Here is a 24,548-nt window from a genome sequence, read left to right on the forward strand (position 1 = left end):
GTAACGCATATGGAGAAGGCCTTAGTTTTATGCAAAAGGTCCTTGAACTCTTGTGAGTATGTGTCCAAGGACTTCTTCCCCATGTTGAGCTCGAATAGCTCGTAGAAGTTCTCAACCTAGTAATTGGTTACAAATTTCTTCCAAAGAACAAATTGAAACTCCCCCCATGTCTTGGTTGATGTGTTGTGCATTGTTATCAAAACGATACAAATTGAAGTAGTCCACTTAGTGAGCCATGAGTTGATGCTCGTCTCATCACATTCCTCTTTGAATGAGGTCAGTTTATGACCCATTGTTGTGACCAATGCTGTTGGCACCCATCCAGATGTCCAAGGATGTAACACCATTCCTTTGAAAGTGCCCTGAGAGGCTTTATTTATGTGTGATAAAATTGGCATTCAGCTCCTACTAGACTGTTGAGCACTTGTGCTCTGTTATTTTTTCTTTTGTTGATGTTCAACCGGATTATGGTTTGGCTCAAAATGTTGTTCAACCAGATTATGGGTTGGCTCAAAATGGAGATTCTATGCATTATGATTTCTTCTAATATGCCCCTCCAAACTTCTTCCTCCCCTTTCTCTACAATCAACAATGAACAATGAACAATAGGGAGAATGTTTTGATTTTACAAAGGACTGTTTTGTAATGTTATGACAACATATGTCCTACTTGTGCTTCTGCAGATGCTATATATATATATATATATATATATACACACACACACACACACACGTACGTTTTGTGTCATAATGAGTCAGTTTTTGTCATAAATGAAGTATGCAGGAGTAAATTATTAGAAACAGGGGTGGTGCTGTATTGATGTTTTCAGGCACATTATGAGGAGATTGCGGATGCTGTTGCGGATTATATTCAGGAAGTTATGTTCAAGGTTGTTCTACTTTGTTATTCAGGACAACATGATGTCAGCATTTATTATGTGCCTAACAGTTTTTAGCTTTCATGCATGCAGGAGTATGACATGGTTAAACTTGATTTGCCCTTTCACGAGGATTTGGATGAAATAAAAGAAGTATGATTTCTCCCGTCATTTTTCTGGTTTTTCTTCGTACATTTTTCTGCACTGCAGTCAGGATTGTTGGAGATTTGCATGCATTCCTACCTTTCCTGCTCTGGAACAGGTTCTGTTGCTTTCCTAAGACCTTATGATTCATGAATCCACCTGACACCTGAAAATTCTGAAGTAGATCATTTGTACAGATGGGGGTCTTAATGAATTATTAACTGCTTCATATAAAAGACTTTAGTATATTAGTGAAGCTTTTTAACCGGGTGCATTATTTTTTCGTTTTGCAATTGAAACCAAAAGGACAAATAGAAGTTGTAAGATGAGAGACAAGATTGTACCGAGTTCATTGAACCTACTTTGGAGTTTGCCCAAGCAATGGACTGCATGGTCTTAATGTCACTTTCTACTCTCTAATTACTGTCTTACATTGTTCATGGCATGGTAATGCAAGGCACTTCAGTGCATTGTGCTATTCTAACTCTCTACTTGCACACTTCTAATTTAGCAGTGCAATAAGTATTGAGTCCAGTTTATTCCCCGTAGTCACCTTTTTGTTATGGCTTGTATTGTGCTATTAGACCATGATTTTTGCAAATTTTATCCTTGGGGTGAGCAATGATGATTTATTTATCAAGAACTTAGACGTAGAAGTTGCATTAGAACCAAAGAAGAAGAAGACACCTCCCAAGCATCTCCCAACCAATCCCAAGGACACCTATGAGAAATTATGGGATATGGATCATCATATGTAGATTCAGCAAACAGACTTATTTTATAACCAATTGCAAGAGCATCAAGGTTGATCATATTGCAAGGATTTTTATGCAGCACATTCGTAAGTATCATGGTATACTAGAGTCAATTGTTAGTGATTGAAATCCTCATATAACTAGTTTGTTTTGGAAGGGGCTGTTTGAGAATATGGGTAATACGCTGAAATTTTCATTGTTCTTCCATCGGCAAATTGATGCGCAATCAGAGTAAGCAAACTCCATAGCATTGGATATCTTGAGATGCTATGTTTTAGAGCATAAATCATTGTGGAAACAACTCTTGCCATCAGTTGAGTTTGCCTACCATAGCATAGTGCATAGTTTCATTGAAAAGGTTTTCTTTGAGATTGTGGTAGGTGAAAAGAAAGTTGTGTCAATTTTATACACAAAGGAAAAGGTCCTTGACATTGATAAATATACTGAGAGTGTGAATGTGGCTTGTTAGAAGGCCAAGCAAGCACTTTAGAGGTCACAAGAAAAGCAAAAGAGGGCAGCTAATAGTGTACACATGGGCCTTGCTAAGGTTAAGGCTATACATTCATGGCCATGTTTGAATAATGTACATGAGGTTTATAGTTTCTTGGGACTTTGCTTGTATTATAGACAGTATATTTGTCATTTTGCCAATATTGCTTCTCCATTGTATACTTGTAAAAGAAAGGTGTATCCTTTAGATGGACAACAATGAAAAGTTCAGTATTGGAAATTTATAGGAAAAGAGGACTTCAGATCTAGTTCTTGTACTATTAGATCTTAGGAAGTCGTTTATTGTGTGATGTGATGCACACGGTAATAACATAGGGGCTGTTTTGCTGCAAGATGGATGTGTGGTTGTCTATGAGAGTTGTGTTCTCCATGGTAGAGAAGAATTTGTAGGTTTGTGAGAAAGAATTGGTCATTGTAGCTTATACACTGTCTACATGAAAACACTATCTGTTAGCTTAGTTTTCACAGTACAAATTGATTATCAGACACTAGTAATTTTCATATGCAAACTAAGTTATCTGCAAAGCATATGAGATGGGCAAAATTTCTCTCCGAGTTTCACTTTCAAATTGTGCATATAGATGGAACGAAAAAATGTAGTGGTTGATGCATTGTCTAGAAAGCTTAAAATTTCAATAGTTACCATGTCTTATTACACTGAGTTCGATGCAATGAAAAAGCAATATGCTACTGTCTTGGACTTTGGAAGTGTATATAATAATCTTTGCAATGGCTAGAGGCATGAGCATTATGTGCTTTGAGATGGCTTTCTTATGATGGATGGACAATTATGTATCACAAAGCAATTGAGTTCTAAAGTGATGATTGAGAGTCATGCTCCTTAATATGTAAGACTTACAGACATTGATGCTATAGTCAAGGCGATAGAGCATTTCTTTTATGGGCTAGCTTCGAGAGATGATGTAGAGTAGTTTGTACACACACGCATTCCATGCGAGATTGTTGAGTATGATAGGCAAACGATTCCAATGTTGTTATATCCTTTGCCTATCCTTGATAAGCCTTGGTAGAGCATTGCTATGAATTTTATATTTGTTCTTTTGAGGACACCTATGAGAAACAATGAGATATGAACTATCATATACAAGTTCAACAAATAGGCTCATTTTATAACTTATTGCAAGAAAATCAAGGTTGATTTTATGGCAAGGATGTTTATGTAGCACATTGTTAAGTATCATGGCATACCAAAGTTGATCGGTAGTGATTGAAATCCTTGTATGACTAGTTTATTTTAGAAAAGGTTGTTTGAAAATATGATAATACATTGAAAGTTTCATTGTCCTTCCGTTCACAAACTAATGGGTAGTCAAAGGTAGCAAACTCTACAGTGTTGGATCTCTCGAAGCTTTATGTTTCAAAGCATAATTTGTAGTGGGAACAATTTTCACTAGTGGTCGAGTTTGCCTATAATAATATAGTGCATAGTTCCATTGGAAAGGCTTCCTTTGAGATTGTGGAAGGAGGAAAAAAGATTCCACTAACTTTATACGTAAATGACAATATCTTTGAAGCTAATAAGTATGTTGAGAGCATAGATGTGGCTTATCAGAAGGTCAAGCAAGCACTTCAGAGGTCATGAGAGAAGTAAAAGAGAGTAGCTGATCGCCATAGATATGCATTAGGCTTTGTAGAAGGTAATTGGGTATTGCTACGTTTTGAAAAGACAATGTTAAAAAGGATGAAAGGCAAAGGGCATTTGTCCTAAGCTGAGTATGTGTTACTATGTGCCCTTCCAAGCGGTGGAAAAGTTAAGTGATGTGGCGCATAGGTCGAGACTTTCTCCGCATTGCAATATACGTAATGCTTTTCATGTTAAGTCTATTAAGACCTTTTTATGGAGATGTGTCAGAGGATGTATCTGTTGAAATTCAGCTAGAAGTTGAGGAGCTAGATGAGATTTTGGTACTCCAGTAAATCTTGGTATATAAGGAAGGCAAAAGTTAAAGTTTCGAGATGCTACTTGGTGAAGTTTTAGAATTATTCATCAATGGATGCAAAATGGTTGGAATAGGGTGACTTGGTAGATTGCTTTACCTCGATGCAATTCAACTTGTGCCGACTTTAGATTGGGCTTTTTGAGGTTGAGTAAAGCAAGAGGCCTAGAGTACCACACCTAATGCACAATAGGGAGTTATCTTGGACGTACTTAGGTTGCATATCCAAGGTATTGTTTGTTGACAATATGTTTGAAACGAGGTCACAATTTAGTATACTAGTTATTGTTGTAGTTGGTATGCAGATGGGTATTGTTTTTTCCATGGCTTTGAGACTATACATTTGCATTGGTTTTACTAGTGGGCATTGGTTATTGGTAGTTTTCTGCTAATGTATGTTGCATATCAATATTATGTGATGCCATTGGATACACAAGCATCACATTGGATGCCCAAGAACCTACCAAGACGATAGAGATGATGGTTATCTTCATCTCCAGAGTCTGGTGATCTTGGAGAGTCTAAGCCATCAGAAAAAGGGTGCTCATCAGCTACCTAGTGGCCTATCGGGACCTACAAAGACAATACTAAATTTCTTTTAACTTTTTTTCAAAAAGTGGTAATGGAGTGATCAGCAAAAAATAAAGGGATAGGTAGAGACAATTTCACGAAACAAAAGACTATTGGAACCACCCATCTAGGGTATAGGTGATAAAGGAAATGATGAAGAGGTATGACAATATGGTGGTATGCAACAAAGTATCACTTGGATAGTGTCCCTGAGTTCTTTTACAAAGATGATGATGATTATGCAATGCGAAGGGAGAGTGCACAGAGAAGGGAGGTCGATGTTAAAGATGAATGATGAAACCTTGTAGGTACCAAGTGAAGGATAGAAAGACCTTTCCAACCATAGATGTTGATTCCAAAGTAGGAAGAGAAACCTGATGTTGATCTTCGTGTGGTGCTAAGAATCATGAAGAAGGATGAAGATCAAGCACCCCGATTGGAGGAGCTTGAAAGTACGATCCCTAAGCTAAGTACCACATGTTGAGCTAAAACACGCATTACAGCTGATTAGTATTTTTAAATAGCCCCAAAATATACTTAATTAATGAAAAACACAAATTTGGTGAGCGGTTTAAGAGTGTTTCAGTGGTCCCCCAAAACCTTGATTTTTTGGGGCACTCTTCAACATCTATAAATAGATAGGTTGCCCACCATTCAGCCTCATCCTTTGGTGCAGGTTTCTCACTCTACCGTGCAGATTTTAGCCATTAGCCACATGCCAGTTGCTGTCCAACCATCGCCGATTGCAGCCCATCACCATCCATCTCTAGGCGGTTTGTTTTCAGCCATTGCCCTGCTGTTTGGAGGTCTTCGCATGCTACATCATTATAGCACTTGATCAGCTTGCATTGTCAGCATCTGGTGCCAACTGACGAGCTGCTGTCATCTCTCCCATCGGGTGATTGTTGTAGTATCTGCATTTTTGTTGTCTAGCAGGCCGTCTACATCAGCAAATATCTCTTCTATTGTTGCCTGGCAATTCTTTGCTTGGGATGATCAGTTTTCAGCCTTATGTGTGGAGGTACACTATTGCGTTTACCAGGTTTGAGCCTCCGACTACTATGTTTTGGTGACTAGCCTACTGCCCTTTATTATTTAGCACTCTCTTATCTCCGACTAGTGGTTATTGCGCTTAGGATTAGTCTCCGGTGGACATCACTCTCCGACACTGCATTGCTTTGCCCTTGGGTATTCCATACACTCTTACATTCATTTAAAACATTCATTTACTTCTGAGTTTCTTCTCTCTGTGTTTGGGTTTTGAGTTTTTGCGTTTTGCGTTTTGTGTTTAGGATTTGAGTTTTGCTTGTCTCTGTCTGAGTCTTTGTGTTTCAGTCTTGGTTGTACATGTTGTGTTTTCTCAGTGCAAACCCTAGTATATCTTCACACTACACTCATTGACAAGTGTTCACATGGGAAAAAACCCTTCTCCAACAAGAAGGTAAAAAGTGCCCATGGGGTAAGGGAGTGTTCACACCAAAACTTAGGAGGAACACGATATCTGTAAAAAATCCCCCTCGAGTGAATGATGTGAATGTATACAAGAAATAGGCAGATAATTCTGCAAACGGCATCAAGGCAAGAGCCTTGGGAAAGGCTTTGAACTTCTCTATAGAGAGGGCCTTTATAAACACATATGCCAAGTTGTTACGTGTAGGGATATAAAGCAAGTCAATCTCCCTTGTATGGAGCCTTTCTTTGGCACAATGATAATGCACCTCAATGCGCTTAGTGCGAGTATGAAAAACTAGATTTCTCGCAATTGCCATGGCTCTTTGATTGTCAATATAGATAGGAGGGGGTGACTGCTGTCCCATACTAAGATTGATTAGAAGGCGTCTGAGCCGTACACATTCCAATATAGTTGTCAATACTGTTGAGAAATACGCAATCACTCTCCTATGATAGCCTCTTTGTATGGAGCAGTAAGGCAAGGAACATGCAATAGTCTAGAAGAGTTGCCTTGTATTCCATAGGCAAAATGAGGGAAAAGTGGTACCATTCTGCAACTATAAAAGAGTGTACTTAACAATCATTTGACTTCAATGCTATTGTATTTTGTACTTTTAGTCTACGTCTTTGTCTACTCAAGATTGTGTTTATGAGTCTAAGTTAATTAGTCTTGGAACCTAATTCACTCGAGTAAGAGTCTTAGTCATCATGCTTCTTGTCTACAATTTCCGATCTCCATAGCTAACCTTGCCCAAGGTCCATGTTTCTCAACATGGTATTAGAGCCATGGTGAGCTTGGTTTAACTCTGCACACTACTCCTCGAGCTCTCCTCAAAGCTCCAAAAGAAGTCTTTATCTCTTTACTTCATCTTCACTCTACTCTTCTTGACCTCCAGAGCCAGCAACACCCTGCTCACTTGGAGCAACTAGATCTCTTCATACAAAGCATATCTTACCGAGCTTCCTTTTAGAGATCTCCTCATTTGTTCCTTACACAACTCTTTGTCACGTCATAGCCTGACATTAGGCTACAACCAGCTCAGCATTGCGAGTTTCTCTCTTCACTGCCTCTTTTTTACCTGTTGTTGGTCGTACAGCTCTCGCCGATAGCACGTACTCCGATATCGCATGTGACCATAGAGCATTCAAGGCCTATGCCTTAAGCTACCTCCCCATGAGAGATCTTAAGGAATGGTCGCCTATACATGCTGCTGCGAGCAAAAGGTCAGTCGGGTTGAGAAACCCAAAAGAGGAAGCTATAGCCATTTGATCTGAAGCTCATAAATCTCTTCATTTTCTCTCTTCTCTCAGCTTAAACATGTCACTGATATTTTGATCTTGCTGCAATACTCAAGTTATCAACAAGGAGGGGATTCAACTCGAAGGTCAAGCATCTAAGTTCAACATCAAGTTGAACAAGCATAGTATCTTTTGATACTCATTTAGTTTCTTTTGACACTAGTACTTCTTGTGTCTCTTAACACATCCAATTTCAGCTCACTTGGTAATTTGTTGTTGCTCAAACCTCTAGAATGGGCAAGGATTCACCCTCTTATTGCTTCAAAGGAGTTGGCTTTCACACATGGCAAACAGGGATCAAATCAATCCTTATGAAGAAAGGTATGTGATCAATAACCAGTGGCCAGGAGAGGAAGCCCAGAGATCCTGCTCTTGCAGCAGTATGGCTAAAGAGCGATGACAAACCCCAAGCAATCATCAAGCTTGAGCTTGATGACAGTTATATCCACCATGTAGACGCGTGTGATACATCTCATACTACTTGGGAACGGTTGGACACACTGTTTGGTGCCTAATCTAAATCTTCAAAATACGGATTGTTGTTTGAGTTTTTTAAGTTGGATATGAAGGTTAATACATCCCTTGCAACTCACCTTAATTATATGGAAAGTCTGCTAACTCAATTTGCAAGGATTGACTTAAAAATGAAAGAAAACATATGCATTGGTGGAGTCTTGCTCAAGAGTCTTTCTCCAGAATTTGGTAATGTTTCCACCACACTGATTAATATACCAAATCCAAAGCTGGTAGACATCAAAGCATCATTCCTTGAAGAAGAGAAGAAACTCAAAGGTAAAGAGGAAACAAGCACTTCAAAGGAAGAACAATTGCTCTATGTCAATAACAAGTACAAAGGGAAGAAAGATATTGTTTGTGACTTTTGCAAAAGAACTGGACACATTGAAACATTTTTTCATGCAAGGAAAAGATCATAGAAGACCTACCTTGCAACTGTCGAAGAACAAGAACACTCAAGAGCAAAAGAACAACCCTCATTAGTCCTTCTATTCCCATTATTTAGATCAACTTTTTAAAGCCTTGCATGAATGCTCCAATCATAAGCCTTGTAACCCTCATGTAACGTGTGCACTACAGCCTCTGCACACTTAATGAGGCCTTGTGACAACCTCTAGCTTTATATGATTGGTTTTTCCATGTCTACACTTAGTATTGTTCTACTCATGACAGCCTTTGTATACTCGGTGTTTTCTATGGCTGTGATTGAGAAGGGGTATTGAGAAATATGCAATCACACTTCTATGATAGCCTCTTTGTATGGAGCAATAAGACAAGGAACATGCAACAGTATAGAAGAGTTTCCTTGTATCCCATAAGTACAGTGAGGGAAAAGTGGTACCATCCTTCAACTATAAAATAAAAGAGTGTACTTGACAATCATTTGAATGCAATGCTATTGTACTTTATACTTTCAGCATAATGTTTTGAGTGTCTTTGAGATGATGAAATACATGTTTAATTGCTTGCCAATGTGTAGTAATAGGACTGTGCATAAAGCATGTTAATTGAGAGACCCTAAATTGAATATCGAGTTGTGCATTACACAAGTATAATAAACATCGAACAACTTGCTAATAAAGAGGAGCATCAAAAGATTCTCTTACATCCTCAAGTGTAAACGTGTATCGTATCTCAACGAGAGTAGAGATAGGCTTGTAGACTTGCATTTGAAAAGGCTCAAGAAGCTACTCAATGTACTTAAAATAATGCCCCCCTCCACTATAGTAAACTATATGCCAAGATAGTAGTGCAAGGTGCCAAGATTTGTCACATCGAAAGCATATGTAATTCAGCTTTTAAAGCTGAAACATGTGTCTCATGGGTTTGGACAATAGCATGTCATCCACATAAAGAATGAGAATCAAGAAGCTGAAGCCAAGAGCAATTAAGTATGCATGTATCTTCTCATACTGTGCCGTAGGTGCGTGCTTTAAACTATAGAGGGCCTTACACAAATAACACACTTTGCTTTCTGGCCCTTTTTGAACAAATCTAGGAGGTTGAGTGACATAAACCTCCTCATGAAGATCACCATTCAGAAAAGCAGTCTTCACATCCAAGTGATGCACATGCCAATCATGATGAGCAGCCAAAGCAATGACATTGCCAGTGGTGGTCTTACATGGTTGCTTTTGGGCATACCCTTTGGCAACAAGACGTGCCTTGTAGTGATCAATGGTATCATCAAATCCGTGTTTTAATTTGTAATTTCACTTGATGCCTATAGCATGCTTGCTAGTAGACAAGTCACATAACTCCCATATGCCATTTTTATCTAGGGTTTAATTTTGATTTTAGTAGCTGCCATCCAATGTTCATTTTGTAAAGCATCATGTAGAGAAACAGGTTCTTCATTACATGCAGTAGCTACAAGTGCTTGCGCAACCAAGTTACCCTATGCATGGTGAGTGGCTGCTCTAGTTCTATCGGGAAAAGAAACGGGCTGTTTGCTATTCCATAATGTATCTAATAACCATCTAGGGACTGCTTTAGCTTCTCGAATAGCAGCCCTCTCATTGCCCACTTCATAATCAACAATGCCTTGCTTGATCAATGGGCTGAAAATTAGGCTACTGTTCAGCATGTGTTTGCTGCTATAAACCCTCAATATGTTGCTGAAATTGATTAAAATCAAATGCACTTTATTGAAATAAAGGCAATAACAAAGTATCAAACATATCCATAGGTCCGACATTGGACTGATTTTTGTAGTCCATGAAGGGCTGACTAGCATGTTCAGTGAATACCACATCTCTACTAACAAAAATCTTGTTGGTGGAGGTTTGGTACAAGTGGTATCCTTTACTTTCTGCACTATAACAAGTAAAGATGCATTTGACAGGCTTGTCTTCCAGTTTATGTCTTTGTGGTTGTGACATCAAAGCATATGCCAAACAACCAAAGACATGGATATGTGGCATTTCTAGTTTCCGGCTATTCCAAGCCTCATAAGGCATACATTTGTAGTGAAAACCAGGAACTTGTAGATAAGAGAATACTGTGCACAATAAGAGAAAGAGATAGAGGCAATATAGAAATGGAGTGAACTGCAATTGAACATTTCATTGCTAGTAGTTGTATATATACATGGTACATTAAATGAGGTAGGTGAGCTTCATCTCTAAATATCTGAGATATTGACAAAGTGGATATCTATGAGATTCTTTTGTTCACATACTGACTTGCTCTTATCTTATCCAAACTTTTATCCTTATCCACAACTTTATCTTAACATCCCCCCTCAAAAGGATTCCATAGGTATCTGTAGAGAAATAAAAGATTATATTCAATTCACCAATTCAACTAGAATGTTTTTCCTCTCCTCATCAGATCATGCAAAGGATTTGCATGGCAATTTTGTGCTTCAAGTGAGGAACTGATTTGGTGAGGAAATCAGCAACATTATCACATGATGGTACATATTGAAGGATGATATGGAAATTTTCAACTAATTCACGTACAAAGTGATATCTCATATCAGTATGGCGGAGTTTAATACTTAATTTTGGGTCTTAAATGATAGAGATTGATGCTTTATTGTCGGTGAAGATTGGAATTTGCTGAGGTTGATACCCAAAACTGATGTCTTCCAAGAGTTTCTTCAGATAAATTATTTCCTGGGCAGCCATGCTGCATGTCACATATTCAGCTTCAATAGTAGAAAGTGCTACGGAGTGTTGCTGTTTGGTGCTCCAAGAGATGGGACCTCCTGCTAGAGTAATGATAAAACCAGTGAGAGATCTTCGGGTAGCAAGGTCACCACCCCAATCTGCTTTGGAATATGCTCGTAAAAAAAAATCATTGTTGTCTTTTGTAAAATAAATCCCCACATTTGATGTTGCCTTTAGATATCGTAAGACCCGTTGAGCTGCTTCCGATGTTCATAAGTGGGTTGATGCATGGCTTTGGAGAGAATGTGTCCTGCATAAGATAAATCTGGACGGGTACAAGTAATTAGATATCGAAGATATCCAAGTGCTTCCATATAAGGAATAGTCTCCATTTCACAAGCCTGGTCAGTTGAAGGAGAATGGGATGAGTATGGATTCAATTGGAGATTTTGGGCAAGTGGAGTGACCATGGGATTACATTTTAGCATGGAGTAACGGGAGAGAATAGATATAATGTAGGTATGTCGATGCATTTGGATGGATGTGGGCGACTGTTCAATTTCAATGCCAAGACAGTAATGCATAGGACCATAGTCTGTGATAGCAAGCTGTGAAGATATGATAGATTTGGCTTTGGACATTGCATGAGGAGAGTTGGCAAGCATAGAAATGATTTCAACATAGAGACCTAAGGTAATGATGGTGTTTCCCTGAAGAAGAGTATAAATGTTGTGATCTATTTCTAGCCTCCGAAAGCCATGGTATAGTAAGTGAGAATGAATACGAGTGTACCATTGCTTGGTGCCTATTTTAGGCCATAAAGAGCTTTATACAGTAGACAAACATGTGTTGGATCAACAAAGTTTGGTGCTTGAGACAGATTTTTTATTCTAAGTGACTATGTAAGAAGGCAGTTTTGACATCAATATGGTGAAGAATTAATTTAAAATAAGTTGCTATTGAAAGTAATACCCATAAGGAGAATAAAGAAAGCACGGGAGAGAATGTACTTTGTGAAGATGTTTTGGGTTGTAAGCAGTCATAGCTAGAGCCTTGGATCCTTGATTTGACGAAGTAGAAAGAGTCTCTCTCATGACTTGCTCTTGCATGATTCTATTAATCAGTGACTGAAGCTTGAGTTTATCAGTGGAGGTTTGAGTAGTAATAAAGGCTCTCTAAGATAGAGGCAAGGAAGAGAGAAGAAACATGGCTTGTAATTCTTTTGAGATGATTAAACCAGATATTATGGTTTCATCTAGCAAAGATTGCCACTGTTCTAAGAACTTGGTGGTAGACTGATCTTCATGCATAGTGGCAATAGATAGTTTTTTAAACATGGTCATTTGATAAACAATATATGTGTGTTCATATGTATTGTTGAAGAATTCCCAAATACATTTGCAGTGGGTATTGTTCTTACTAGTTGTACTTGCCGATCTCCACAATGGACAGGTATTTTCATTCTCGCAGCTGCATCTCTTTGCATCCAATCTTCCTTGTCTGCTCCTTGTTCAGGGAAGTCTTCCTTGCCATTGATAATATTCCATAGGTTGCTCGAGATAGGTAAAGTTCCATCCTTAGCTTCCATACTTGATAGTTGCTTCCATTGAGTTTGTCGACCTTGATGTGTCGGTTGTAGAAGGTAGTGGCATTGACGAGAGCCATTGGAAGAATGAGAGTAAAGGAGGAGGAGTAGTTTGTGAATTTGAGGAGGATATAATAAGCTAGAAAGATAGGACCTGGTGCTCTGATACCATGTAGTGAAAACTAGGAACTTGTAGATAAGAGAATACTGTGCACAATAAGAGAAAGAGATAGAGGCAATATAGATATGGAGTGAACTGCAGTTGAACATTTCATTGCTAGTAGTTGTATATATACATGGTACATTAAATGAGGTAGGTGAGCTTCATCTCTAAATATCTGAGATATTGACAAAGTGGATATCTATGAGATTCTTTTGTTCACATACTGACTTGTTCTTATCTTATCCAAAATTTTATCATCGTCCACAACTTTATCTTAATATACATTCAGCCAATGCTTTAGTGGCAGCTGTGATTCAGCACATACATTGCACACACGATAGCATCAAGCCAAAACTTTGGGAGCTACTTATTGTGTGACAGCATACAATGTGCCATTTCCATCAAAGTGCGATTTTTTCTTTTAGCCACACTGTTTTGTTAAGGTGTGTAAGGTGTAGTATACTGATGGATTATGCCCCGTTTAGCCAAAAAGGAATTGAATTCCCGTGCCATATAATTCCCTTCCCCCTTGATCGGTATGTAGTGTAATCATCTTGCATCCACTACCATTTTCAGCCAAGACCAAGAATGTTTTAAAACATGCGAACGCTTCGGATTTGTGCTTCAATGTATATGCCCAACAATAATGAGTCATGTTATCAACAAAGGTGACAAAGTACAAGTATTCTTCGATGGATTTGACACGCATGGGCTCACAAACATCACTATGCATAAGCTGTAATTTCTGATTAGCATGCATAGAAACACCCTTGGGAAACGAAGCACCATATTTTTGCTTCGATCTTCTTGCAATAATTGCACCTCTTTTTCTTAGCACCATAAGTTGCTTTGCCTTTTCCCTTTGAGTTTTTAATCGTAGTTCCCTTTGTTTTGATGGCCGGCTACAAATGCTTGATTATTCGTACTTATATTAGAGCGATTCGGCCTTGATTGCTCTTCTTGCAACGATAGTAGTATTAATGCATCAAATATATAAGCATTAGCATCCCCTTTTGTAAGTAAACAGACTATAGTAGCAAAACTCTGATAAGTATCAGGTAGGCCAGCCAAGACCATAGATACAAGAGACGCATCGGAAATTATTTCATCAATATTAGTAAGCTGCTCCATGATGTCCTTAACACATGTGATGTATGCATCCACAGAATCACCCTATGTCATGTGCCCCATTTCAAGCTACTTATGCAAATAGCCTACACAAGTCTCATTGCGCACTTGATATAATGAAGCAACTTTATCCCAAGTATCCTTGGCCATTATGCATAACTCAATATGCAAGATAACATGTCTCTTGTAAGAGAGTGCAATCAAAGCATGAGCTTGGGCATCATGTCCATCCCATCTCAATTGATTTGCTGTGGGAGCCCAAATTTAATTGGTGAAATTTGAGCTTGAATGTGAAAAGCCCCAATTTTTTGTGTAAAACCAAGCAATTTTTGAGCACTAAGGGCAAAATCCCCAAATTTGTTGAAGAAATTTGAAGGACATTGATGTTTGTTGTGAAATCCCTAAATTTTGTGCTTAATAGGGGCACTGTGCGTGAGCAAGAGCTATTTTATGTTGGTAAATTTTGATTAAGGCATGAGAACATTAATATTTAAATGTTTTTTCTTGAAGGTGATTGATGAAGCACGTGTGAGACTGTCAGCACAAACTAGAAGTGTCGGGCCTGTCGGGAGCAATTTGATGTAGGGAAGGCTGGCAAATCTGGCCAGCATGGTATTTCGGGCAGGAAACGGTTTGTGGATAGGATGTGAGACAACAGGCGTACGGCAAAATTTCACGTGGCAAAGGAAGAACGCAAGCTATTGGGTCCTTGATGGGCAGTGCAATGGAAGAAACAAGCCACAAGAGTCTTTGGGGCAATTGACCTGGCTTTGGGGCTTTTAACATAGGTCAGAGAATGCAGCAGGTAGGTGAGTGATGATGAGGAGCAAGAAGAAGAGCAGCCAAGCGCAAGTCTTGACGGCGGTGCACAAGCAAAGTGACAGTGGTTGAGAGTTATGGTTCTAATACCACTGTTAGGTTAGGGTTCAACAACACACGCACACAGAGAGTGAACAAGTGAACAACAAGAGAGGAGTGTGTTGGAAGGTCACATCCACTATGTGAGAATGAATGAAAGTACAATCCCTAAGGTACTAAGTACCACACCCACTGATGGGTGTTCACACAGGAAAAAAATCCTTCTTCAGCAAGAAGGTAAAAAGTGCTCGTGGAATAAGGGAGTGTTCACATTAGAACGTAGGAGGAACACAATAAGTGTAATGTAGACCCGAGCCATTAGCCTAAGGAACTAAGAATATTGAGGAAAATCTAGACCAGCCTAGATAAATCTAAGGGACCTAGAAAATCCTAGCCTAAGAACAAGGTATCATACGCACTTGTACAATTTAGTATGAAAAAACATGTCCTTTTTTGCCACTTTCCCCCAAGCCTACAACTTTCTTTATTTCTTTCTCCTTTCTTTTTTTCCTTCTTTCTTTCTTCTCTCTTCCCCCCAAGCCTCTATGTGTATGTGTGTGTGTGTGTGTGTGTCTCTCGCTTCTCCCTATCTCTCAACTTTCTTTCTCTCAAGCCTACACTTCTCTTATTCATATGATCATTCATGTATGATGTATCCACTCCCATCTATGTACTTGTTTGTTGTAGGCGACAATAGCGCATGTTGCACATGTGGCATGAAGTTTTGGCACGTTACCCTCAAGTATTCATCTTATATATTGTGATAGCATTGCTATTTAGACTTTAAACATCTATTCTATTATCTTTAGTTCAAAATAATCAAGCTTTTAAAAAAATTTCATACTAATATCATACTGAACCTTGTAAAATCTTAAAGTACCATTTAGTACCATATTTTATCGTATTGTACCGTATCGTACCTTTCGTACCTAACAACTATGCTCAAGAATGTGGTCATCATTGCACATATCAATTAGCAGGTCTTTGCCAATGAAACTTATGGTGAGGTGGGGAAGTGGTCCCAGGTGGGGGTGCATAAGACCTTGAAATGACGGCTAGAAGTAAACGTGGTAAGAAATCTAATGGAGTGGGTTTAGTAGACCGGTCACCCAACCCTTCAAGAGACCTATAAGGCTAGGATGGAGGGTTTAGCCATATGCTACATATCAAGCAGTAATGCCACCTGTGGATGCAGTCGTGGCTTATTGGGATTTGTAGCTAGAAGACCCTAGGCTTTAGTACGGCACTCCTCATCTACATGGCTAGAGTGTTGACAATGTGTGCAAAACTTATTGATTTTAGGGAATTGCTACTAGAGGGGTTTAGTATTTTTGGTTTCTTTTTTTTTGTTTGAGAAATGAGTGTTACCTTTGTGTTTGTTTGCTTCCTATCTTGAGAGTTTTTGCCACCTTTGGATTTTTGCTTCAAAGAAGAGGATACTAGAGCCCCCTCCGAATATGAAAATGGAAAAGAAAACTTCTTGTAGACTTGATCATATGGTCTCATGTAACACAAGAACTAACATTTGAATTCATAGAAGGTTGGCAATTAGGGGTAATGAATGATGTGTTGCATGAAGTGAAAGTATTTAGGAGGCAACTTGTTTAATAAAAATGTAACCCGATCATCATTTAACTTTAGTGAGCTAGGGTAGTGGCGAACTCGATAAGTAATAAAAATGTAACCTGATCATCATTTAACTTTAGTGAGGTAGTAGTAGCGAACTCAACAAGTAACCTTTCACATTTGGCCAACTGGACTTTCAGATCATGCCCTTAATAGAAAACTCTTTGCAGCTCATGACCTTTCAATTTCAACTCCTTATTATAGAATGGTCATATTTTACACATACATGTATAAAGATATTTTCAAAGTTCAAAGTATGCCTTTTTGTTTATGTATGTTTGTGTGTGTCACAATGCGATTTTGTAACTTTGCATGTTTTATGTGGATGCTTGTGTGGTATACTTTGTCTAAATATGTATACATGTATATATGTATACGCGTGTGTGTGTGCATGCATGTGTACATTTGTGTGTGTTTTATACTTAAAGTAATCTTTTCCTATGGTTGAGAATAAGATTGATTCTACAAGGATTGTACCCTTGGTATATTACATATAAATCATGGAAAGAGTAGGGGTTCAATCTCTTATTGCATAATGGTTACAGAGATGACTCTAACAATTGGATGCCAGGGAAAGTGTTGTAACTTGAGTGAAACTCAAAAAGTAACCCCCACATTAACTCAACATTTTTTGTAGCATTGTGAGTTCTTCATTGATGGATATGGTCAAGGTGAGCCATTCGAGGGTCTACTATAGGCTTTAGACTAACTACTAGGTTCCAAAGATCATGAGACTTACGCACTTGCTGCATAAGGTTACACCAAGTAGTGAAATTCGACCCTAAAATGAGTCTTACTTGTAAAGGCATTTTTGGCCATACCAATCAAAGTGTTAGGGTTGAATGAGTAGGGTGGTACATTGTTAGGTTTCTCACCCTTGAGTATAGATTTTAGCCATTAGTCCACACACATATCGATTGCTACTCCAGTGCCTAGCGTCCCTTGCTACATCTACCGCCCACTAAGAGAACTCTTCTAGGCCCACCTGGGAGCTATCAACCATCGCTAGCGTCTTCATCATCTCTAGCTGCTTGCATTTGGTAACTCTTGCTCCAAGCGACAAGTGTTGGTGATTCTCCTCATCTTGGGGACATCTTCAGCTTGTGTTTACATTCATGTGGGGGCTACCTTCCATCTTCCACACCTCTCTTGCTTGCGTTTGGTGCTTCAAGTCCTTCTAACACTTGCGTTTACAGCATCCTCTTCATTCTACACTAGACTGGTGGTCATAGACTTGGGATCCGTCTGCGGTGGACGTCACTCTTCGACACACTGCTCTGCCCTTGGGCACGCTGTTTACTCTCATATTCATTTACAACATTCATTTGCTTTGGAGTTGTGTTCGTTCTCTCCCTTTTTCTGTTTGTGTTTGAGTTTCTGTGTTTGGGGTTTTGAGTTTTGCTTTTTGTGTCTGTGTTTGTCCCATTGTGCTTCTTTTGTGGTTGTACACTCTGTGTTTCCTTAGTGCAAACCCTAATAGTGATTCCACAGTCTTCTTCACATGGATATGATTGCCACATGAGTAGCCCAAAGAGGATGGATGGGCACACTGTAAGCAAAGGATGGAATCTCTATGTCGATGACCCATGGTGTTGAGGTGGCACACCAGAAGTAGAGGATGGATATCCCTATGTTTGAGAGGCTGATGGAGTGCATAGTGCATGCCCAAGGGAAATGAGGGGGATATCCAACATTGCCATCCCAAGATAAACAGGTGTGCTCACTTATAGGTGTGTGTAAGATATAGTGTTGGTGGTATTTTGGATAACAATGAACCAAGGTGCAGAGCGGCATTCACCTATGGGTAGCTAACATGTGGTACTGAAAAACGAGTGCTAGAAACAAAAATAGATGATCCTAATCCTATTGTGCTTGATGTAGACGTGGAATTTAAACTTCAGCTATTGAAAGCAAATGAAGGAGTATTTGCAAAAGAGAGCAAGATGGAAGGGAATTGTGTATCATCAATACCAACTCCACGCTCAAATGAAATAGAGGGCACAATTTCAAGTATACTTTTGGATGTATGTTTGTGTCTAGAGCCTCATCTATTAAAGTTAACATAATCAAACCTTTTATGATCCAGATCTTGCACACTAAACAAAGAAACACGGAAAGGTTTTTTTTCATATGACTCAAAATGGTTATACAAACTCGACATGGGGTGTGGTTGTGATGAAGAAGATAAATTGCTAATCGTCCGAATGTAGCATGTTCTCCCCTAGTAGAGAGGTGGGTAGCCTCATTGATCGATCTTGACTAGTATGCAAGGCTTGTAGGAGTGTCTAATACACATGAATTCATTGAACTCCCTTTCCATCATGAGCCCTACATCTGGCCAAGAAGGTAAAGAAGAAAATGATGCGTCGTCCTCCTCATTGAGGCCATAATGTCTCCTCAAGGCCTCCAGTGATGAGGAAGCTTGAAAAGATATTCTAGGGTCCCAAGAGGAAGGAGTCTCATACATAGTGAATTGGTTACATGTTGTTTGTGTATCTTGCACAATCAAGCCTTCATGGTAATCGCATGATGCTCTTTAGAGGAGCATTGGCTTTGATACCATGTGAAGATACGATAGGGTTTGAACTTTGCATGGAGAAAACATAAAATGTACGAATACAACTAAAACACAATAGCTCAAGGAAAAATGCAAAAAAGCAAGATAACTCAAAAGTAAATGAATAAGTGTTGTGCATAAATGAATGAATGTACAATATGCTCAAAGGCAAAGCTGTCCAACAACCGATGACTCTCATGGGATCGGGCTGAGGGAATAGTCAGAGAGTGACACCCAGTGGAGATGGATCTCAAGTGCTGTAACTACTAGTCGGAGATTATGCTGAAAATGGAAGGGCAGCAAACTGGAAACCAAAACGCTGTAGTCTAGAGGCCTGAACTAATAAATGCAGCAATGTACCACTTGAAAAGCAGTGCAGCTGGTTGCACACAGCAGTAGAGATTTGGGTGACAGCTGATGGGGGTGAATCTGGTGCAAGCTGGCCTGTATTGCTGTAAATGTAGGCTGATCAAGACACAGGAAATTGGGTAGTATACAGCTGAAAACATAGCAGTTTAGGCACCAGGAATAGGTTGCCAGCTGATCTAGCAGCAGACAATAGCCATATACAGTCACTGGCTGATCTAGAAGGTGTGGCAGCAATTGGTAAAGAGATGGTTGACTGCCCAGTGCAGAGCTAATGGCTGTAATCTGCAAAATCGGGATGTAGGCAAGTGGCTGGGAAGATTCCTATTTATAGATGTGGATCCTCTGAAAGTTTAGGTGTTTGCTTATGGGACACCGAAACTTTGGTCATTTTTGAGTTGTGGGGGTGTTTTAATGAGCTAATGAAGGTTTAATGTATAATGCACATTTTTAAGCTTAACAATTCAAAAGAGAATATTACTTCACAAGTAAATTATTGTAATCAAGAACCGAGTTGTGTTGTGGAAGTGTAGAACTATATACTATCACAACTTAATATAAGAGGAATAGTTATCCTTTGCATTAAAATTGCACATTGAATTAGCTGATAAATTATTTTATTTGTAAATTAAAATCTATTTCAAATATTGCATTAGAGATGAGTGCTCATAGGTTAGGTGGACATTGGAGTGGGTTAGAATGGAGATAAGCAACCTACCTCTGATATGACCCGATTGGGAACTTGCGATTGAAACTCAAGCATATCAACCTTAGACTCACACAGATATAGGATGAATGCCATGGGTTGTGGGCTAGATTTGCCAGAACATACAATTACAATCAAGAATTTGGCATGACTTGTGTTCTTGATGATGGGCTCTATCCATGAAAGCTTTCCAAAGTCTTTTAGCAAGTTATGCAAATAGTGAGCCATGCAATAAGAAATAATAATGTGAGGAGATACATTATGCAGAATAACACCTGCTGCCCGATTTGTGGGCTCACAACAAAGCCCACCACAAGTTCCCTACCAATAAACTCTGCCTTCTCATTAGCAAGTGCATCAGCTGATTTTGTTGTACCTAAAGCATCATGAGATGAAATGAAATACATCTTTATACTGGAGAGGATAAGGGTAGCTAGGTGTAAATGGACTGGAGGATAGAGGAGCAAGGGGAAACCCTAACCCTAACTTCTCCAGAGGCTATATAAACAACCTAAAGTACACACTCATAGTTGAGGAGAGTGTACTAGTTGTACCTTGAACAACTGACTAAGCAAGATCTTATTCTTGTACTTGAGCTCTCTCTCTCCCTCTTGTGCATGCTCTCTCATGCTTCCAACTCTGATTTTCAACATGGTATCATAGCCATTTTTGATCCTTCAGCTTTTGTTAGCTTCCCTACATCATTAAGTGCACATGAGCCTTCATTTTCTACCTCTTACCTCTTGACCACCATATCCACAGCCAGACCCACCTTTGATGGAGGACTTGGGGAGAACAAAGGAGGAGGTTTTAGCTCAAGGGTTCTTCTAAGGAACTCTTCCCCAGCTCAAGGCACAATAGCCCAGTACCACAAACCCCCCCATTGGCCACGCAGAATGATGACATTGCTGAAAACGCAGAAATCGGTGCAGATTTGCAGAGGTGGCCTGATTCGAGCTGGACCACGACCAGTAGAGGGCACGATTGAGGTGGCCACCATAGGGCTTTCAAAGCCCCCCAGTGAGAGTAAGCGACCACCCCATGAATAGACCACTTATGTATGTCACTCGATCCATGTGCAATGAGCAACATACCATTTCTTTTGCCATGCACGTTCAGTATGCAAATTCTTTGTTGAAGGAGGATTGTAAGTTGGGCTATACTTCCAAGTTTTTTGGCACATTGCTTTGAAATGTTCTAACCTTGCAAAGTTAAATGCAATGTGATTATGATAACAGAATCATGTAACAACATCAACTTCCTCCCTTCTTTATGGATCCCAAATAGCCTCAAGAGTGCACTGTTGCTTGGCAGAATCAATAGATGCAAGGCCAAAAGATGTTCCTAGTGCAGATGCATCTAGAAGAGACGATGTGTGACTAGCTCAAGTTGTAGATGGTGCATGTGATGCTTGAGAGCTTGATCCTATCACAAGAGTCTTTGCAATAGAGATATATTGAAGATCAGTGACATGGCTACACCTTGCAATCAAAATGAACAAAGAGATAATGCTAGTAATCAACTCCCATTTGTGGCCATGTGTAAAGGAGTTGACACTCAAACTCATTGAAGGTTGGCAAATTTGGGCATAGTAATTTGCCGCATTAAGTCTGACTTTTTGGGCAGCTTCTTAAGATATAGAGTAACTTGATTGTCATTTGACTTTGGGCTAGTTGTGGGGATCTCAACTGAAGTTTATCCCCTTCCTTAATGAAAAAATCTTGGAGCTCATGATCAATATTGATACATATTAGCACTTCGAGACCTAATGAGGGCCTGGAAAGTCAATAAGAAAGTAGTGTGAGGTCGTACTCGGTCACGACAAGGACTTCGCCTATAGGCAAAACCTATTTGCACATGCAGCACATGTGAGGTTGTACTCCGTCACCACAAGGACTTTACCTATTGGCAAAACATATTTGCACATACAGCTCAACTTGTATACCAGCTGCAGTATTATGTAGCTAAGAGTGAGCAGTCAGATTAGGATTGCTAGTTGTTGAGCAGTGTTTGGAGGTCTTTTGATCTTCTGTTGGATGCTGCACACATGTGAACACAGACATACGAGCCAATGTTAAGGTCTAGCTCTACACATTGGGCTTGGCTATACACCCAAATATACATAATACATGTAGCTCTGCTAGTTTTAGGTTAATGCACTCCTTTTTTCATGTCATGAGATTACTTTTAATCTGGCTTCTAACTTACCTTTAATTTCAAAATCTCAGGAAGATTATTATGGGGAAGAGATTATTGAACACCTACGTTGCCCCATCTATGCATCATCAAACTACAAGGAGGCCGAGACTGTGATGATTCTTTTGTGTGGGACTGGTCGAGTTGCGTGAGTCTTTCTACTCCCTTGGTGCCTCAAGATGGTTTTACTTATGCAGCTTCAGAATTGGATTTCTGAATATATTTTTGAGATTTGGCTCAAACCATGTTGTTTGATTCCCTCTCATTAGTCTATTTGTGCAGATCAGGGCAATGGGCCAGGAAGCTGTGTATAAATGTAAATATAAATATTCGCACTATTTATTGGTGTAAGTTTTCAAGAAGAAAACGTATGTTGACCTCTAGTTACATAACTTATTGCAATCTGATTCACTGTAGGACTCACTGAAGGTTGGCAGTGTTCTACCGTTTCTGGGTAAGAGATTTCTCATTTCTTTTTGTCTGGAATGATTTGAAACATAGGTCTCATAGTTGGCCTCACTGTGTTGCATCAGACTGGGCTAAAGAGCATTCATTTGGAGTACTGGTACTTAATCCCAATAAAAACACTGTGGAGACAAAAGAGGTGGTTTGCTAGTCCAGACATGCATCATTTTGGCTGTGATGACTTGTTTTCATGCAGTGATGCCTTCATTAGTCATACGCACATTTGTCTTGCAGGGACGATTGAGAATTCCATTCAATGGTAGTTCTGAGGCTCATTTCAATTATGTTTGGATGGCCCTTTGCAAGAAACTTCCAGCAAAGCATTTTCTCTTAGTGGCTCATTCTTACGGGGGCATCAGCACTTTGAATCTCTTGGAAGAACATGGTTAATCAGACTAACTTTATGTGACAGTATATTTGGTCTGATGCTTGAAAGCTTTGCTACTAGATACAGTTCTGAGTTTGAACTTCTTATTTACTGCAGGTGAAGAAGTTTTGGAGCGCTTACGGTGTATTGCCTTTACTGATTCAATTCACACTCGGCTTTCAAGTGGGGTATGGTACTATCGCATTCAACTACTTCAGAAGAATATACTAAGGTATTATGTGGGGATCTCATAACAATGAAAATTTCTCCACACATCGCTCTCATGCAGAGTTTGCTCCTAGAGGTTGAAGACTTTCTTTCAAATCAGTGTATAAACTGGGCATCTAGTTTAGAACCTCTTGATACAGTTTTAGATATGCCCAGAAGAGTGGGCTCTGTCAATAGGGAGACTGATGGCAAGGGAAGGACTGGTGATGGTTATCATGGAAGCATGGACGCTGATGTTGATGATCAGGAAAATGGGAAGGAGACGGACTGCTCAACTAATGCTCCAGATGTTGGAGGGGATACCATACTCTCCACGTCCATTAGAAACAGTCAAGCAAGTGCTGACATGGATTCTTGTAGATTGGAACAGACCAGCAAAGAGAGAAAAAGGTCTAAAGCAAGTGCACAGAAGACAAAAATCTCAGATTGGTTTGTGGCACGTGATTGTATGTGCAAGGTCGTGTCAGCTGGTACAAATGTCCATGAGCTGACCACAATGTCAGCTTTTCCATCTATCTGCAAGTTCTTGTTAGAGTCTGGAGGTAGCCGTGGCACAGAATCCATAGAGGACCAGGAAGTAGGATGAAACCTTGAATTGACAGAACATGTGATAACAAAAGCATTTTGTCTTGGAGTTCTGGTTCCCAGGACCACTGGCATGAATGGACAAATCAGATATTTGTAGGAACTCTCTTTAGAACAGTCTACATACTACAGATACTTTTACACACTGCAAAGCCCTGTAGCTCACGAAGAGGGGATGCAGATTGAGAGCAAGCATTTTGGTGCTAAAAAGATGTCACAAATGGTTATTTGTAAGTGGCTTGAAACCAGTTTGGTTGTGCCAATCTTAGTACATAGATTTTTCATGATGTGGTTTGAGCTATTAATTGCATTGCCTCATTCATTTCACAACAGTACTATGTTCTTTAATGTGTCCTCTTTATGGAAGTGTTGAGGCTACCCTTCTATCAGGTGAAACACCCACACGATCATAACTAAATCAAAAAGTATTTCACAAGTCTCATAGGGGAGGATCAATTTTGAAAGATGATTCTCCGAGAACTAAGCAAGGTGGTGTGACCACAATGGCGTGGTTATTGAAGGTT

General features: G+C 39.5%; 1 protein-coding gene across 2 annotated transcripts in view; it reads left to right on the forward strand.

Moving 5' to 3' along the window:
• LOC148021977 (uncharacterized) overlaps positions 1 to 24,311 on the forward strand; it is a 39,881-nt gene extending 15,570 nt beyond the window's left edge. The window contains exons 3-11 of one of the 2 annotated variants that reach the window (XM_087697523.1): positions 830 to 877; positions 971 to 1,030; positions 22,412 to 22,527; positions 22,662 to 22,695; positions 22,797 to 22,833; positions 22,913 to 22,983; positions 23,079 to 23,229; positions 23,329 to 23,399; positions 23,501 to 24,311. In XM_087697523.1, coding sequence (XP_087553649.1) covers positions 830 to 877; positions 971 to 1,030; positions 22,412 to 22,527; positions 22,662 to 22,695; positions 22,797 to 22,833; positions 22,913 to 22,983; positions 23,079 to 23,229; positions 23,329 to 23,399; positions 23,501 to 24,025 — 1,113 coding nt within the window. In that variant the 3' untranslated portion in view covers positions 24,026 to 24,311. Of the gene's footprint in view, positions 1 to 829; positions 890 to 970; positions 1,031 to 22,411; positions 22,528 to 22,661; positions 22,696 to 22,796; positions 22,834 to 22,912; positions 22,984 to 23,078; positions 23,230 to 23,328; positions 23,400 to 23,500 lie in introns of both variants that reach the window. The other variant, XM_087697522.1, reaches the window with a different exon arrangement.
• The last annotated feature ends 237 nt before the right edge of the window (positions 24,312 to 24,548 follow it).

This window comes from Lygodium microphyllum, chromosome 17 (genome assembly GCF_053477565.2).
Source record: "Lygodium microphyllum isolate KBCC chromosome 17, Lygodium_microphyllum_v1.1.10, whole genome shotgun sequence".
In the NCBI taxonomy this organism is placed as follows: domain Eukaryota; kingdom Viridiplantae; phylum Streptophyta; class Polypodiopsida; order Schizaeales; family Lygodiaceae; genus Lygodium; species Lygodium microphyllum.